Raw genomic sequence first — 19,620 nt, 5'->3', positions numbered from 1 at the left:
CATTAAATTAAATTGCTTCCAAAGATACTAACCTTTCATATAAATGCAAACCCCACCATGGGTTTTATTTTTCCTAGTGAAATAACAAGATAATTTATAATTATTTATATTATAAAAAGCTACTTCTTCTTCCTTTAACCAGTGTTCGGATAAAATGACGATATCTATATGTAGTTCATTTAGAGCCATTTCAAGTTAATTCAATTTGTTCCTAATACTTTGTATATTCTGATGTAAAATTGTTATTTTTTTTATTGACTCCATTTGGGGCTTTTCGTCGGCTAATTGTCCAGAGTAATTTGAGAGAGCCTTGGATATAAAAAATGTTCATTATTATCAGTTATCTTTTGCGTTTCCTTTCTATTACTTTCAGAAACTCCGTCGTCAAAAGTACAGTTTTGCCACAATTCATCATACAGTGAAATAGTGTTCCGATGGGATATTTCCTCAGCAGATGCTTCTGGCTAAATTGCAATAATTGAAGATCGAATTTGACTTACTTGAGAGTCTTGAAATATGTCATTTATATGATTCACTAATCCTTTTCCTACATGAAATACACCTAATTTGTTTATATAATAACCATCTTTTCCGAAATTTGATCTCCTTAATACGTAGTAACAATCGAAGACACACTTTTTATCAATTCCTCTACTATGTATTTCTTTGAATAAGGATAGGTTTCCTTCGTATTTGGCATAATTTAGTTCTTTTCGGTTTGTAAAACCATATGGTTGTGTAATTATAAGAGGACGTGTGTGTTGTACTTTCATAAGAAAATTATCTACTAATTGCTTATTTACTGATTGTGGCCATAGAATGACTATGTCTTCTCGATTCAAATGTTTGGAATTATCAATAGCAGTATTAATTAATTCAAAATTTGAAGCATTTGGTTTTAAAATTGATTGTACTTCAAATTCTTCTTCGGTTTTTTTCAGTGTGGAGATTAGACCTCTTCGATTTTGACCTGCCACAATAATTATTTTTCGTCTATTTGTAACTGTTACATTTTTATTAAATAACAATTTTGCTATGCAAGTATTTTTTACATGAATATTGCTCTCCGTTTCTTTTACCAATTCGCCAGCATCTCCACCACTGCTTTCGGACGTCATTGTAGACTGGTGTTTTGTATTTATCATCGTTTGGGTGCCTTGGGTTTTTTGTCGTTTTGTATCTTTTAAATCTTTTAAAAACCCATGCAGTTGTTCACGAACCTGCTTTTTGAGTTTATCAATAATTTTTTGTTGTTCGTCAGATTGCTTGGTGAGTTTTTTTTCCATTTCTAATGCTTCCTGCATCAGGACCTCTTTTTCTGATTTCAATTTATCAATAAAACTTTCTTTCCAAGCTGTTTCATCAGTAAGGTCACTGATTGTTTTTTCCAACAGCTCCATATCTTCAACTTTTCCTAATTGTTCCTTGTCTGCCATGCAACATATCATTTTGTTGTTGCCCAACAAGCGAATTTTGTTTTTCATTTTACTAAGGCAACTTTTATGAATGACACTGAGACACTGTGTGCACACATAACAAGAAAAAACCTTCGTTTTACAGCTTTTAAATCCTTTTACTGGGGAGCTCATATTGGCACGTCTTATTTCGATGAGTTCACTCTTACTTATTCAGATCTTCAACTCTTCAGATTATTCAGATTATGAAAGGATAAAAACCGCAAAAAAGCAAGAAACCTCAACCCGTCCATAAAAATTATCCTACAAACAATAATTCACAACTATTTCATAATTATTGATTGCCCTGTATTTTAGCAAGAGTGCACACACCGAGGAAATCAACTTATGAAAACACTCAATCATTTTCTGTCCATCAAACTTCCCAATAATTCTTTATTCGCTTGTATGTTTCAATTTTCACCCACACAAAATAAGGTTTGTGGAATACCAATCAATCATTGGTGAAAAGTAGTGTTTTTACGTAGAAATGACAAATCAACGGGCCAAATATTTACTCTCCGGGAATCGAGTACTTATTGATTGAATATATTAACTTTTTGTACAAAAACTCTAAATATTCGTAAACAATGTTTATTTCAATTTCTGCGCCCGTTGAAATAGGACCAATCTCTGCAAAAACAAGTGTTTCAGTATCGAAACTTTCAATAATGAAGTCAACCAGAACATTCTTGTATGTATATTAATATTAAGTATTATCAATATATAGATTGCTTTGTAACAAACCATAGACACTTTCAGTTGATATGACCCTCAAAAGCCATTTTTGAATAATTTCATAACCAATCACGTGTTTATTTCATAATGTGTCATTAAGATTGAATTTCCAGCAAGAGAGGCATCAAGAGTTCATTTCCAAGTCGGTTTCTTTATACAGATTATGAAGAACGTGCTGGGAATCGCACGTTGAAAAGAAAGACATCGTTAATCCTTATATTACAAGAATTTCAACTTTCAATTTTTCAAGTAATACTTCTTTACGCGCGCTTGACTTGGGGAGTGAGCTGGTGAATGCATAACGAGAGCGTTATGAAAAGTGTGATCGGGCGAAGCGAACGGAAGTTGAGAAAGAGGTACAAATTAGTGACGATAGAAAAAGAGAGGGTTACGTTTTGTATATTATTGTAGGGCCAAGGATGCAAGCACACATTCACGGAATACTCCACATGTTATTCAATTTGCTGAGTAATCTTGCTGAGCGAATTCCAAATATATATCACAATATGCATCAAATTATTACAGGTTTGCCAACAGTACGAAAAGTGTTTCGGAAATGTATTGTTCTTATCCTTCAAAATGACATGAAGAATTAACGTAATAAGATTTCAAATTACATCGATGAAAGCCATTTTTATGAAGCTACCACACTACCAAAAACAAAAAAAAGGCAGTAGATGTTCTCTGCCTTCAAATTTATCTCTACATTCAGTTTCGCGGCGGGTATTGTTGGTATCATAATGTATAAACTTGAATCGAAAATTTACACTTCACTGATTCAGTTATCTGGATTATTAGCAACAAAATGTATTTGGTATATTTATATGTTCAAGTTAAATATTTTCATTACAAAAATTATGGTCAACTCTCACGTACTGAAGAAACTGTGAAAATGTTGATTCCCAAAACATTCGATCATTTAATAATTTGAATAGACAGGAAACTGGGTTATAAACATATTTTTCACTTCCAAACAGTAAAACTGTTGCTCAACCACCTCAATAGTAAATCTACTGCAAAAACAGTAGATCTGGCAATACAGAACCCGGCGCTCATGCAGTGGATTGATTCGCAATGCACTGCGGTGACTAATATAATTGGACTTTCTCGTTCGCGGCATTGTGAATGACACTGTGATGGATATTACTAACTCTGCTCCTATTATGGCATAACATATATTCATGCATGCACAATCATAAATGTTATTATAACCTCATTTTGTACGCAACATGACAACTGTCATAACCTAACGAGCGAATGTCGTCAATTTGATAGATATTCCTTGTGTTCTATCAGGACATAACAATTATCTTTGCTCGTACAATCATGAATATCATAACTTCAATGTGTGCATCATGACAACTGTCAAACTAAAAAACCACATATCGTCAAGATGTATAATCCTAAATTTTTTCCCGATTTTTTTATTTTTTCAATATTAATTCTGCTATTCCAGGCGGTAACAACAAATAATCATGAGAATCGGTGCAGCCGGTTTTGAGTTATTAGTGGTAACTCATACGATTGGTACTTGGTTTTAAGTATTTGAAAAACTAATAGCAGACCTACCTCAAACGTTGCAAAGTCAAGCGTCGACACTGACCACGAAAAAATATTTTTTCTGTCTTTCACTTTCATCCTATGATGGATATTGAAAACATAAGCCTTAGAATCAATTTACTTTGTGCCGTTCAGTAACTACACGGTCTAAAAAGCGTAATCTCCATCAAGAGTCAGTCACACAATCATTTCAGCACCGCTCTAACATTTCAATACCACTTTTGTAGAACGATTTATCTTTTAATTCAAAAAAAGTTTCAGTTTAAGCAATAATCACTTCATTCGAGCTAAATTTCTTACCGGTGAGAATTTTTTGGGTCTGCGAACAGCTAGTAGTCACTGGAAGCCAAATCTGACAAATACGGTGGATGTGGGAGCAATTCGAAGTTCAATTCATATATTTTTGCCATTGCTTTGATTGACTTGTGACACGGTGCACTGTATTGGTGTTCTTTGCAAGTTCAGCCTTATTACTGTCTCATTTGGACGTCCAATGCGTTCTATATCATCGATGTAACTACGACCACTTTGAAGTCAGCGCCGACATTTCTGATGGAGCTGATTCCTCATAACACTGGTGAACAGATCGCTGTGAACAGAAATAATGAATCCAGCAAATAGGTCAAGTAGAAGCTATTAAAATTGCGATAGGCTGGTATGATGTTCAAACATTATCAAGAATTGGTCGATTCTTACTAAACGAGGCAAAACTGTGGTTTGAACGTTGAAATCCTCATAACAGAAACTGGGCAATTTTTTGTATCCATCTTATCGAAGCGTTTCCACCAAAAAGAAACCTTGGTCGTATGTTAGAACATACAGTTGAATTCTCAAGTGCTTTCGTAAACACTTATGAATCGTATGTACAAGAAAAATCAGCAATATTAAAGAGTGTACACACAAAATGGGGTGAGATTGACTCAGTAGAATCATTCGTTTATGGAATATCTGAACCCGTAACAGGCAATGCTGCTATGAATGCTAACTGTCGAACTATTTCTGAGTTATTAGTGTTTTTGTCCTCCTTTGTAAAACTTCCTTGTAGCAATAAGTACCAAATTTCCTGGACGCGACACTTTCTCACTTAAGAGGAAATACCTCTTTCCTGACAGACAAACAAGTGGATCTGCTAAAGGGCCTATAAAATGTTACCGGTGTGGCAAGAATCAGGATTGTGCCTGTAGCTCACAGTGAGTTAGCGAATTCTGTTGCTTAAACATTGAAAAACAGTGTTGTGTTACGGTCGAAAAATACTTCACTAGGATTGTTTTTTTGTTCTGCTGTTTGTGGATAGCTGTGGAAATGAATTTCAATAATCTTTTCCTGGCAGACAAACAAGTGGATCTGCTGGAGGGCCTATAAAATGTTTTCAGTGTGGGAAGATGGGGTATGGGAAGGCAAATTGTCGTGCCAAAAATCCAAAACCATCATATGACAACCAAAGTTTCTCTATCAGTCAACATGAAGTGTAGAGTTCATCAAAAAGTTCCATTTTTGCGCCAAGACGGGTCACAATGTTTCAAATTGTTTCACGAAAACTGCAATTGAGAAACGACACAATATCAATTTCTGTACAGCTGTCCAAGAGCCTGTAGGTTCAACAAAAGTTGTTATTGATTGCCACCAGTTCTGGGCTTTGATCGATACTGTAGCTAATGCATTGCTAATTTCTGATAAATTTTCACGTTTCTTTGAAAGTGAAGTTATTCCATGTAGCATGATCCTAAAGGAACTCACGAATGTCACCATTGAGGCTACTAAAAAATTCGCAGGTCATACAAACATTTCTGGGATATTTTCCAGTGAGTTATGTGTTCATTGTCGATGGCATTCATAGAATTTCTGAAGGATTTAGTTCTGAGTTATCTGAAGTCGATGTTCCAGCCGAGTTCCGCAGTGATTTAAAGTGATTCTTCGAGATTTCGCCGGTATGAATATAACTGAAAATAAAGTAGGAACTGTCAATAATATATGCCTGAAAGACATTATCGTTAACCATACTCCCTATCGCCTGGCTATCAATGGAATGGAGACAGTTCGAGAAATAACAGAAGATTTGATGAGGAATAAACATTATGAGATTAAGCGAATCACCGATTGCCAGTCCTGTGCTTCCCAATATGCGTGGATTTTCGCAAACTCAACCGCTTCATAATTGAAGATCGCTTTCCTCGACTAATTGGCCACACTGAGCAAGGGACGTTACTTCACATCTTCGGATATGCCTCACAGTTTCCATCAGATACCGATCGAGGAGGGATTTATTCATAACAATGCATTCGTCACGCCGGACGGCCAATTTGATTATCGGCGAATGCCGTTCGGGCTTGCCAAGGCACCGGCTGTATTTCAGAAAGCGGTTAACTTAGCCCTCGGTAATATGAAGGATTCGATTACCCTAGCTTATTTTGACATTCCGATCCCTAGTGCGACTCCGGAAGGAAGATTCGAAAATCTTCGGCATGTACTCGAGGAACTTTCTACCGCAGGTTTTTCAAATATCAAGATATGCCGTTTTCTTCAATCATCCCTGGAATACCTTGGGAGAAAAGTATCAGGTGAAGGCATAAGAATCGGAAAAATGAAAGGCAGAGAAAAGCTGAGGTCTTTTCCTGATTTAATGAATACAATTTTCCATTGCAATTCAAGCATTGATTTTATTTTACAGATTCTTCTTCAAGTGAAAAAGGCTTCGAGAGCGTTACCTTGTCAGGAAAGCCGTGTGAGAATTAATCACCCGATGAGGAATATCTTATTGAACCGCCGTCGGTCATGGGAAGCTCGTTCACTCGTTCACTCGTTATATGTGATTTACTTCATGTGAAAAGGGAATAAAAGTGTGACCAGTGTTTGTTTATATCAATAGATTATCTTTCCACTGGTCCGGCGTTACATTCTCTCTCGCCACACGGAGCTCGGATACCTTTAAGTTACATTATTATGTTGTGGTGTATTGTGATGCTCTCTGACGTGACGGCGAGTGTGCAGACCATTCTGTCGTGCCGTGGGGCGCTCTGACGTTATTTCGTCAATACAGTGATTGCCTTTGGCGTGTCACGACACACCTCGATACAGTAATATAATTCCGGCTTAAGTGTGTACTGTTTTGTTAACTACAGTATACATAACCTGTATTATAGTATGAACTATGTCTGACAGTGATAAGTTAGAAAGTGGAAGTGAGTAGCCTCCTGCAAAGAAAACAAAATCACACTACTACACACTATCAAGCCATCAGTAAGTTATTTATACTTCATATTTTATAATCAAAATGTGCATTTATCTGTGCATCAAGCCCGCAAATATTTGGTATGTCTCAAGGATAAGTGAATGTAAAATCTTGGTAGATTAAAATTTACACAATTCTCATAGAATATAATATTTTTAAATTAATTATTTATTAATTTTAATTTAATTCTTACCAGAAATAATGCACTAAAACACTTGCTTGAAGAATAAATTTTCATAGAGACTGATGCTCATTTTCAACTTCACGAAGAAAAGTGATATGAGCTTTGTTGTTGACAATGATTTTACGAATCGAAATGTATGATATAATATAGAGTGTTTCGTTTAAAAAAATATAATTTCATTAAATATTTTGAGAACGCAACTGTCATTTTTTTCTTTTTGGCATCGAGAAGGCCTTCAAAAATGCTACTAGTTTGCCCATTCAACCGAATTTGTAGCATCAATAACTAACCTGTTTAACTAGATTCACGTCAAAATTTTACAAAACCAGCTCTTACTAATATCATATCGTATAAAAATGCATACATTGAACAGATGCCCTGCAATGAGGTGTGTTAGAATACTCCAACCGGTGCTTCATCCTGGTATATGTATCCAACCGAAAGGATGTATGACTCTGAACTCACTCATATTCAGTGAAGGAACTTTCGAGATACCAGGCATCTAGATGCGTCTTCACCACGGTAACATGGGACTCTGCCGAAATGGATCTCCTTTTCCTATCTGCTTGTGAGTCCCTTTATAGACTATGAAGTAATCAAAGAATTCGACTCCAAGTCTAAGAACATGGACGCCAACTTAATGATCCCAACTGCCCTTCCTTCAACATCGAATCATGTTAATAAACCCCTAGGGGCTAGACGGTTCTGCTAGGAAGCGACTTATCGCCTTGTCAAGAGGGAGAATCTGCATCAGAAAAGAAAACTAACTCTCCATGAGTAGGTCAGCAAACGCTTATGGTCTAACGACGATTCACCTAATCCAGAGGCGAAGATATCATATTGGAAGGTTGGTGCGGTTATTGAGGTAGGAATCTTCCACATTGAACAACTGTGATCAATATTGACCAATCAACTGGTATCTCTTCAGTATGCCATTATGGCTGCCACAGAGAATATTCCAAGAATATGGTTAACAGGTACGATTTCAGAGCTTCATATTTTGACCTGAATGGCTGCCCGTTACCTTAGAGAATCAGGAGAGCCTCTCCTGGCTGTTAGTACCCTAGTTAGTTCTCTACGAAAAAATTTGATGTGTTTAAAAATTTTTCGAAAAAATTTTCTCCTGGTAATTTTTGCCTTGCTCTACCTTATATTTTCACTGCATGAGTATTTTCTGATACCGTGAAAGAATCGTTGCAACGAAACCATACTTTTTCGAATGATATATTCCTCAAATCACAAGAAATCTATTTCTTTTATATATATTTTTCAATTCTCCTTTATTTTATTTCAGGAGGTTCCACGTATGTGCCCAAATGATAATCCTACTAGCAGTAGGTGCCTATTCAACTGAAATACGTATACCAAATCCAACAGATACAGAAGAACCAGATTATTCGATAGTCGTTTATATTGTCGAGAAATTGTATCTCTACCCACTCATTTACCATTGTGATAATCGAACTGTGAACAGTGATCTGTTGATTCGAGTAAATAATGAAAACCATACCTATTACATAAGAAATTACGATTTGCCAAATATGAATAGTTACAGTAAACGTAGTGATAACAGATATATTCACATTATCGATTTGAGCTACCCATATGGTTCAGAAACCGACTATTTTGGATTCAAAAATATATACTCGAAAGACATTGTCATATTCCTAATCAGGCAGAAATCGGTTCCAGAAGTATTTTCCAGCAAATGGGCTGGTATAGGACTTATTGTGATATCATTAATAGACTCCAAGTTATTTACTTGCAGCCACCAAAACTCTCAATTCATTTGCAACTGGGAGCCAATTAAATCCGGAGAATTGAATCGAAAATGGATTTCGAAAGACCTCATTGATTTGACAGGACTGACATTCAGGGTTGGATATTCAGTGAATGCTCCATATGTATATAAAACTGAGTAAGTAACTTCAAGTCCAAAACATTAATTTTTGCATTTTATGAGTTTTCACTATTAAAAACAATGCAAAAACAACATCCACTATTTGAAACTGACCGAGGGTACTTTGAAAAATTACTACTCCAAAATGCTACGGTTGCCTCTTATCAGGCTCAACAAACTATTCAACCAGAGGAATCATCGTCAATCTTCATGAATACCCGCGCCGTCATCCATCTGCCAAGTAAGATTCCACCCTTGAAGGATGTATAATGATTCAGAGCCTATTCAATATCACTAACAGAATTTTCGCCTTTTTATTGTAGAAAACATCTGTCGTGATGAACTCCAAGGTTTGATCTGAGCTTTATGAAGCATCAAATGTTGCTGAGGTTGTACACTTTTCTGGTTTGGAACAGTGTTCCAAGCTTTTGAGAAACAGCATCTGCAATTCCAGCGAAATGTTTGTGCCAAGACATATATTGTCCATTTTAACCCCCAAAAAACGTATCAAAGCAGAAAGCAGAATTGTGTCAACTGACATTATTATATTCTGTTCGGCAAAAACTCATCTTTTTGGAGACAACCGATTCCTGGGTTTTTGTGGCATTGAATTGAACCTGGTTATTTTCACCCTAATTCGAAATTACTTCTAGATTCTCATTAAGATATTCAACCTCCTGCTGCCGTTGAAGCTGCCGCAGCTATCAGCAAAGCCATATATTGGATTATTGTTTTTCTCCGATAATTCGTTGATATACGATAAAAAGAGGGTTGGAAACAATATGGATCCCTGGGGAAACACCAGCGTTGATGGTGAAAGTTTGGAGAAGTATCATCGACGGCAACTCGCAGGAACCGTTTTTCAGGAAGCCATACACAAAAATGATCCGACAAGCCAGAGCATCGAAGTTTGGCCATCAATCGAAAAGAAATTTCCGGCATTGTGGATTCTAGTGATTTAATAGTGGGTGGTGTCTTTCCCAGAAAATCAACTATGGAGTGTGACGCAAATTGTTCAGCTAGTAGATTTGTTTTTTCTATGGCTGTTGTTGCAATTGAACCATCTGCGTGTGTTAGAGGTGGAATTGTGGATTTTGTAAAATTCTGATTAACAGCTTCAACTACCGACCAGAAGGATCTAGAACCGTTGGGATTGGCAAGCAGTGTATCCCTAATTTTCTGATTGTGAAATTCGTTGCTTTCATTTATCCTAAGTTTGCAGCTGTTGCGAGGATTAACGAACTTAGTTCGGTTTTCGGCACTGGGATTTTTGCGCCACTTCCGGTAGGCGAGATTTTTGGAGGCGATAGCTTGCTAGCAATTTTTGTTGAACCAAGGTTTGCCGTTAGAAGATCGCTTCACTGTAAAAGGAACATATGCATCCATGGATGCTAATATAACTTCCGTGACTTAAGAAGCACAAGTTGATGGATCTTCAGGACTGAAACAAACATCTACCATAGGGAAATTATGGAAATGGTCTTGAAGATCCTCCCATTCAGCTGATCTGTAATACAAAACTTTGCGCGGGTTAGATTGTTCCCCAACATTTATCGGTAATTCACTCAACACTGAAATGAGTTTGTAGTCAGTTAATCCCGATGAAGACCTTACGGTGACTGTATAAATTCCTATATTGGTTGTTCGGTATAGATCCAAAAGAATAGTTTATTCTCAGGGTCAGGAATCCTGGTTGGCTTATTCATAATCTGAGTAAGGCCGCTGCTTATTGCAAAAGCCTCAGCTTCGCGACCTTGTTCGTCGTTGATATTTGAAAATTTGAGCCATTCCATATTGTAGACATTGAATATAGAAATTTCGGCACTGGGATGATTGATTTGCAGAATGTCAATGTTGTTTGCAAGTGAAGAGAATAGTTCCCTATATTGTGTATCGCTTGGTGGTCGAACTCAGCATATGAATTTGGTGATCTTCTGTGATATTATTTTGAATCACAGAACATCAATATTTCAATTAGACAAATGGGTTTGAATATTTTTTTAAACTTTTTGTAGTGTTTTCTCTGTATTTTTTGTTCCGTTATATATACACATAAAACATTAAGATCTCTTGAATTATAGTGAGATCGGAAATTTTGTATTGATACTGAATAAATTATGTTCGAAAAATTGAATTGTCAACTATAAATTAAAAAATCTTTGAAAAATTTCCATGGTCCCCAAAAATTTTTAAATCTTCGAAGCTACCCTTAGATTGCAATATATCATAAACAAGTGGTAATTAACAGCCTAGTATTTGCTTTCAGAGATATTGAAGTAAAAATTTTCGTAAGTTATTATTCGCTATTTGTCATTCCCACTGTTGAAATTGATTTTCACACCAAAAATTTTACATAAGACGCGTTTCACCACACAGTTGTTTCTTCAGTTCTCGTTTAGTAAATAGAAAGGTCAAGTTGATTCAAAATGTATAAACATTTTGCCAATAAAAATTTAAAAAAGTTCACTAGGAACGATAGCTGTCAGTGGAACTCTGAGTTGAAGATGTCTACGTCAAATTTCAGCTTTCATTGTGAGATTTTCACTTTCACAGTTCAAAAAACCGCAACATGTGTTTCACTATACAATAGCTTTCTCAGGCTGTTCATACGTGCCTAAAGGCAGAGTGCTTAGTCCACAAAAATCAAATGTAAACGAGACGGTTAGACGAGAATCGTGATTTGTCTTTACATGTAGCTTTCACTGCAATAGTCGAAACCAAAACCCAAATATGTATGTATTGGCTATAATTGTTGGAAGTGGCGAGTCCATTGGCAGAGAATATCAGACTGGAGGCCGTATCGTTGACGACACCTCCATAGTATTAAGCCACGGAAACACAGAACTGTACCTGAATATTTTTGCAACATGTCAATAGCGGGAGCATTCACAATGGAGAAGTAGGTCCACAACGAATTCCTTTTTTTTGACGTGATAGCGAAAAGGGCCGACAACAAAAGAGAAACATATGCATACTGACAACCAACTCATACACGACAATATCTGAATTACGAATCCAACTACCACCAAAGGAAGAAATCATCAAGACCTGATTGATCGTGCACTCAGGGTCTGTAACACGAAATTGAGTCTTGACAAGGGACTTGGCCACAACTGGAAAAATGTTCAACAGAATGGTTACTGGGACCTTACGTTAGAGGACTGTTGAAAAAATAAGAAGAACTGCATCTAATTACAGCATTAGAACCACCTTCACATAATAATAATAATAATAATAATAATAATAAGCAGGGATGGCCACTAACACCCTGGGCCTTTGTTGAGTTGCGACAACTCTTACCCGAGCAACCGGACCGGCAGCCCCGGCACAGACGGCAAGGAGAACTCTATTCTCCCTCCGGTGCCGGCCGTGCTCTATTCTCCCTCCGGTGCCGGCCGTGGGTCCACACGGCTAACCACCCGGTGGACTCAACACTTGGTTCCCAGTGATCAAGGAAGGGGCCCCCACAATCGACCCGCTCAGAGGGGTCAGAGGCAAGGTGGTGGGTCCCATAACGATGATTTTCTTACTAATGACAACCTTGGCAATAAAAACGGACGCTTTGAGTGGACGCATGAGCTAAGAGATAGTTTTATGCATTGCCCAAAACCTTAGGGATTATGTACCTTATCTTCGGCGCCAGGACTATTTAGCTCCTTCCCAACCTGTTAATGAAGTGGTAGAAGTGACAGTTCTACCACCCGTTGGCACGGCTGGAGAGGAGACTCGCACCATACCACCAATGGAGACGACAATCAAAACACGCAGGGCGCTCCACAGAATCAGGCCCCTGAATCCACAAGAACTGGCTTGTTTGGATGAGGAGGTTCATAGTGTTCTAACAGAAGAGGCTGACATCTGGCAAATCAACACCACCGTGTGTAACGTCGTCCAATCGGTTTCCGAATCGGAAGGACGAAATCCCGGCCTTGCGGTTCAGGAGATTGAACGGCGTGTACACAAGATGGAGGCTAAGATCACGTCGGCGAGACAACACGCGTCTCGTATCCAATGTGTGATGGATTACAGAGCGGCCAACAGGCCTTTCACGCCCGCAGTGTGGCGAATAGCCGCCAAACTACGACGTATCCATCACACTTTGAGTCAAGGTGTGCTGCTGACCACCAAACAGCCCTGCCTTGATAGGATACGAATGCTAGTGGCTGCTAAGAAGTCACTAGTGAGGCGAACGAGAGGTATCGCGGAAAACCTTAGGTTCCGCGAGGAACCTTCTCGCTTATTACAAGAGCCTCTACGTGTTGTGGATAATCCGCCTACCGCTGATCAGGTGGAATCCTTCTGGAAGGATATCTATGAACACCCGCAGCCACTCAACTTAGACACTCCAACCCTAGCGCAGTTCGAAACTTTCAACAGAGAGCTTCGACAGCCTGAGCTCAATGAACTGCGCAACCCGATAACCCTGGATGACGTTCGAAGAGCCCTTGTGTGTTCCAAAAACTTTGCTGCTCCAGGCCCAGATGGGCTGGACACTTATTGGTGAAAAAAACTACCAAGCACCCAGCGCCATCTGGCCAGAGTTTTCAACACATGGATGGACGGAGAGCAGCCGATTCCGGTTTAGTTTGTCGAGGGGCGAACCGTTCTTATCCCCAAAAGCAGAGATTTGTCGATTCCTAAGAATTACAGACCGATAACATGCTTGAATTCGTGTTATAAGTTGTTTACAAGCATCTTATACACACGAATACTCACCGCAATTGACCGAGTGTTCGAGCGGATATATGAGCAGAAAGGGGTCGAAGAGAGGAGTCGCTGCATGTGAAGAGAACCTGTTCATCGATAGATGTGTAACGCAGGACTCGATACAATATAAGCGTAACCTCTCTATGGCCTGGATCGACTACCGTAAGGCATTTGATACAATTTCGCTCATCTTGCATTTGCTCAGATGCCTTGCGGTACCCGACAAAATAGTGAAATGGATTGAACAACTGATACCACTTTGGCGAACTTGCTTTACCATAACATCTGGTAAAGCAAGAGTCCAAACAGGTTGGGTCACTTTCAGAAGGGGTGTATTTCAGGGTGATTCCCTCAGTATCCTCCTCTTCTGTATCCCACTATTGCCATTATCCGTTCCACTCAGAAACACTCGAGGGTAGAACTGTGGCACCCCCGGAAACCGGAGGCACAAGGTCACCCATTTGTTTTATATAGAGGATCTTAAACTTTATGCCTCTGGAGAGAAGGATCTTCATCAGTCCTTGAGGGTGGTGGAAGAGTACACGCATACTATCGGTATGAAATTCGGGATAGACAAATGTGCAACGGTCCATCTCAAAAGAGGACGATGCGTACACTACGGAGAGGATGTGCAGCTCGTAGATGGAAGCATCCTACACCCTCTGGATGCCGGATAGACGAATACTTTCCTCGGGGTGGATCAATGCCACTCACAAGAGGTAACAGCAGTGAAAAACTCTCTCCGCGGCAAGTATCAACACAAACTTCGACAGATCTGGTCATCGGAACTGTCGGGGAAGAACAAAGTTGCTGCAACAAATATGCTTGCCGTTCCAATCTTACTCTACTCGTTTGGAGTAGTGAAGTGGACTCGGGAGGAGCTGTATCAACTCGACGTAAAGACTCGAAAAATGATGCATCTCTATAGGAGTTTGCATCCCAAATCGTCCGTTCCATGGTTGTACTTCCCCCGACAACAGGGAGGCCGTGGACTTTTGAGTTTGGAGTGTCTACGTGACAGAATGGTACTGAATACAGGCTGTAAAGTCGTCAGGAGTTCGGATCCCCTTCTCTGCATGGTCCGTGACCATGAGAGAGCAGGAATTGCTCTGCCTCTTTAAGGCAGCTGCCCTGTCACCGAGTTGGAACCTGTTCAGCAAAAATCTCAGATAAAAGCCGCAGAGATCACCTTACTTCTGCGGAAACACAAGGATGAGCCAATGCATGGGGTCTTCTTCAATAACAGTGGGGACCTTGGCTTATCAAAGCGCCTAACCTTCACTTTTCTCAGGTCGAGTGGGCTGAAGTCGGAAACTGAGGGGTTTATCATGGCTTGCCAGGATGGTGACTTCAACACCTTAGTCTACCGCAGTCGCGTGATGGATATAGAGGTTCCTGACACAAGGTGCAGGGCCTGTCGCGAGGCGCCCGAGACCCTAATGCACTTGCTATCAGCATGTCCAGCATATGCGATCTCGGCCTATATCCATCGACATAACGCGGCCCTAAGAGTGCTATATTATCATCTACGGCACTCTTACGGTATTGACGAGACACCGGTGTTGCCCTACGCTCCGGGGGATATTGAATCCGTTGTGGGGAACGATACGTGCCGAATTTATTGGAACTATTCGTTCCCCATCCTACGGCTCATACAAGCTAATAAGCCTGGTGTAGTCCTTCTCGACCACCAGAGCAAGACGATATTTTTCATGGAGTTTTCAGCTCCTGGCGAGACGAATATCGTCCGAAAAGAGGAGGAAAACGGATAAAATATCGAGATTTTCTCTTCGAACTCCGCAGACTCTATCCAGACCACTCTGTCAAGATGGTTGTTCTGACTATTGGAGTCCTTGGTGGAATGATGTCCTCCCTACTCTCAAATCTTAAAATCATACCGGCTTGCCGCACGAAGGCAGAAATCTTAGCCGTACAGATGCAGAAGGCTGTCATTATTGGCTCACTGCGCTTGCTCAGGGCACATGATTCTAGGACCCAATGATCACTTACCCCACGGTGTGGGGAGTGGTCATTGGTTGATAATGCTGGCGTGCCCTCCCGAATGTATCGGGGCTTTGGGGATAGGGCCTGACAAGCGCACACTACGGTAAAAATAATAATAATAATAATGAGGAGAACTCTATTCTCCCTCCGGTGCCGGTTGTGGATCCACAGGGCTAAACACCCGGTGGACCCAACACTTGGTTCCCAATAATCGGACGTTTTGAGTGGACCGAAGAGGGTACATGGCGAGATTGCATTTTCTGAGCATGCCGCCTTTGTTCAATATTTTTACCTTCAGACATTACGCATGCGTCTAGACGTCGGCTCATTGAGCCACATATTCGCTCAAATATTCCTGGAGTCTCTCTGATTACCCTGCACGCATCGATGATGGGGTTTCTTAAGTCATCTACATCGTATACATGAGTACGATAAACCAAATGCTGTAAATGGCCCCAAATAGAGAAATCGTAAGGATTGAGATCCGGGGATCGAGCGGGCCAGTTCTGTAGTCTTCCTCGACCTATCCACTGATTTGCATATGTTTCAGTTAAATGCTGACGTGCTACTTGACTGAAATGGGCGGGAGCCCCATCATGCATAAAAAACATATCCCTTCTGACGCCCAAAGGAACTTCCTCCAGCAGTACTGGATGCATTTCTCTTAAAAATTGAACGTATGCCTCACCATTTAATCGAGGAGATAGGAAATGAGTCCCAATTAAATCATCCCCAATAACTCCGAGCCACACGTTAAGAGAAAACTGTTCTTGATGGTTGGTTTCGACAAAATAGCGTGAGGGTTTTCATCAGCTTATATGTGGTAATTATGAAAATTAATTATATTGTCCCGAGAAAAACTACATTCGTCTGTGAATTCTATCGTCTTCAGAAAGTCACAATTTCTTCTAATCATTTCCAGCATCCAATGCAAAATTCAAGACGGTTCGGAAAGTCTCGCGGTAACAGTGCCTGTACTCGTTGCAGATGGTAAGGGTATAAGAATTGTTCCTTTAAAATTCGAAATACCGTCATATGATCAACATTTAGCTGGAAAGCAATTTTTCTAGTACTGGTAGTAGGTTGTTCTTCAATCAAATCAAGTACTGCTTCCACAAGCTGTGGTGTTCGTACTTCTCGATGGCAACCACAATCCTGCGTTCTTTTGTCGAATGAACCATATTCTAGTAATCGTTGATGAAGTCAAGCAAATATTCTATGTGAAGGATGTTGCCGTTGAGGATACATTTCAGCATATCTTCTAGAAGCTTGTAACCCATTCCCCTGCGACAGACCGTAAACGTAATGCATATCAGCCATTTCCTCATTTGTGTATGCCATTTTAATAACAAGTGAATTATTGAAGTGACAAATTAAGAACAGAACAACAACACACAATTTCGAAAATTTACAAACTGACAGCGTCGTACCAATTTAATTGTCACTATCGGTAATAGCGCATTTATAACGATGTATCTCTGTAGTTGTTCCTAAAATAATTTTTTGCTACGAACTGGTTTATTTTGGGCAAAAAACCCAAGAGACATTTTAGTTTAGAATAAAACATGCTATCGGAAATAAATTTTTAAATGAAACAAATTATAAGACAAAAAGTTACATTGGAAATAAATTTTAGGGGTTGCGTCCTCCACTCAAACTTTGAGTTTGAGTAGAGCCTAGATGATGTTTGTTCCCACTCATTGTGACCCCATGTATTGATTTATTTCAATTTCAATTCATATTAATTTGTCTGCGTTTATTTCTTTCTTCGATTATTTTACCCATTATTTATTCATTTTTGCTAATTTTTTCCTTTTTCTTTTCAATCTTTTTCTATTTTATCTAACTCATTCGAATATTTTGGTCCGACATATTCAGAGAAGCGCAAAAAATAAGGTCCACTGTTTCGACAGTTTCCTTACAAACTACACTAACGCATTGCTCACTATATTTATAGGAAACCTTGATGCCAAAATTCATTGGCGGGAAGCTGTGGTCGCTTATATCGTTATCATCGCTACACTTCATCGTTTTACAGTGACAATGTGTGACAGGGAAGATCGTCTTTCTGTTGCATCTAACAAAACCCACACACTCAAGTTATTAAGTTTTTCAATGTAAAAGTCTAAGTGGCTAGATGTGGTAATAGTTTTCGTTTTCAAAGTTTTCAAACATATTCTGATCATTCAAAAACTTCCTCGATCTGCAAATCATACGAAGAGCTTCATTTAAACGATTTCTGCTCTATATAATTCGGTTTCTCGAAATCTTGTCATCAAAAATTGAAACTCGTTTTAGGATTAACATAACATAACATTTCAGTATATGTGATACTATATGATAATAGTGTATTTTTAGTGTAAAAATAGTTTTTAAAACGATACATTTTACATTATTTTGCAGAAAATCAGGACTGGCTGGCTCAGAAGTGAAATTACTTAAATTGTTGAGTAAACTATTACATTTCCGATACAAACTTATATCTTTCACTAACTACAAAGGAAATAAATATTCCGCAATGTTGAAACATGTAAGTGAACAATTTGTTGAATTACTCATTCATAGTGATTTCAAATCAATCGAAATATACTCTTTTACAGTTGGAAAATGGGTCGATTTGGTGGAGCATTGGTGGAATCAACCAAAATTTGTATAGAACAAGAATATATGATGTTATGAGATATACGACCATTGGAGGAATGACGGCAATGTTCTACAAACATAAAGAAACGCATCAACTTTCTATCTTTTCATTTCAAGGTTTTCAAATCATGTCATTCCTTGTCCTACTGGGCATAACTTTACTATTTTTGATAGAGCATATTTCGAGTAGTTTCTTCAAAAATGCTCGAAAGGACAAAATCAGAATTTTAATGGTGAGCATTTCAATAACGTATTGATCTGAGTTTAAAAAAGTTCCTAAATGTTTTCGTTCAATATACTTCATTGGTGTGGATTCATTTGATAGATAGAAATAAAATTATATGATGAAATTGACCTATACTTGATGAAAATCAATAACGTTTTCAAAAAACACTTTATTGTGAGATTTTCGATAAACAGTTTTACAAAAACGCAACACGTGTTCCCACTTTCCTTTCTGTGTGTTTCAATATTAATTTGTTTATTTCAGGTTATTGCAGCACCACTAATGGATCAAATCCATCCAGCAGGAAATATGTTCAGACAGAAACCTGTGAAGTTCGTTCTTTTGTTGTGGTGGTTTTCCTGTTACATTTTTTCGCTCACTTATAAGAATTATTTACTAGCTTCAATCATATATTCACCTGAAACGACCAGTAGTGTTTCAGATTTGCTAGAAGACGGATACAGATTCGAGGTAAATCATATCAACAAAAATTATTATTCCCAATTCCTTCGTATTTCAGTTCATATAACTGAAAAATGAAATTTTATTTTGCACTATATGAAGAAGGTATCTTTTGAGTACCAAGAGGATGAAGATTTATAATTTTGATCGCGAAATCTAAGCTTATCTGGAAATGCTACAAGAAAATTATTTATCTCAACCAACGTTTAACCGAAGTGGATAATTGTATAACGCTTTTGGGGCATTTATTGCTATTGGAAAAGACCTATTCAAATCATTTCATGCTCTATGTTTTCATAGTTTCATCGGAAGAATCACGTTTCTATAACGGTACTTTATTACTTTTGCGAAAATATCCTGGAATATTCAAATATTGTGTACTTTTTTTGGCAGGCTTGAGATATCTTTCAATTCAATTCACCACATCTGATTTTTTTCATTGAAAATGTACCAGAATAAACATTCCTCTTTTTCATTCAGATGGCATAACTTCTATACAGGGTCCTGCAACAG

General features: G+C 38.5%; 2 protein-coding genes across 8 annotated transcripts in view; one reads left to right on the top strand and one right to left on the bottom strand.

The window, feature by feature from the left end:
- The window catches only part of LOC111514374 (uncharacterized), a 103,446-nt gene that overhangs the window by 21,946 nt on the left and 61,880 nt on the right, over positions 1-19,620 (top strand). For 3 of the 7 annotated variants that reach the window (XR_012467950.1, XM_074184843.1, XM_023170614.2), the window contains exons 1-5: positions 1,208-1,269; positions 8,460-9,083; positions 18,180-18,306; positions 18,377-18,652; positions 18,910-19,116. Coding sequence is in view for 6 of the 7 variants with exons in the window: in XM_074184843.1 (XP_074040944.1) it covers positions 8,482-9,083; positions 18,180-18,306; positions 18,377-18,652; positions 18,910-19,116 (1,212 nt within the window). In the remaining variant the exon portion in view is untranslated. Of the gene's footprint in view, positions 1-1,207; positions 1,270-6,672; positions 6,990-8,459; positions 9,084-17,770; positions 17,919-18,179; positions 18,307-18,376; positions 18,653-18,909; positions 19,117-19,620 lie in introns of those variants that run through there. The other 4 variants (XM_074184836.1, XM_074184828.1, XM_023170626.2 and 1 more) reach the window with 4 other exon arrangements.
- The window catches only part of LOC111514398 (uncharacterized), a 109,787-nt gene that overhangs the window by 71,680 nt on the left and 18,487 nt on the right, over positions 1-19,620 (bottom strand). The window lies entirely within an intron of this gene.

This window comes from Leptinotarsa decemlineata, unplaced genomic scaffold (genome assembly GCF_025532065.1).
Source record: "Leptinotarsa decemlineata unplaced genomic scaffold, Ldec_3_MD MMD2_P_RNA_scaffold_2, whole genome shotgun sequence".
NCBI classification, from domain to species: domain Eukaryota; kingdom Metazoa; phylum Arthropoda; class Insecta; order Coleoptera; family Chrysomelidae; genus Leptinotarsa; species Leptinotarsa decemlineata.
This window is presented reverse-complemented; position numbering and strand designations above follow the sequence as displayed.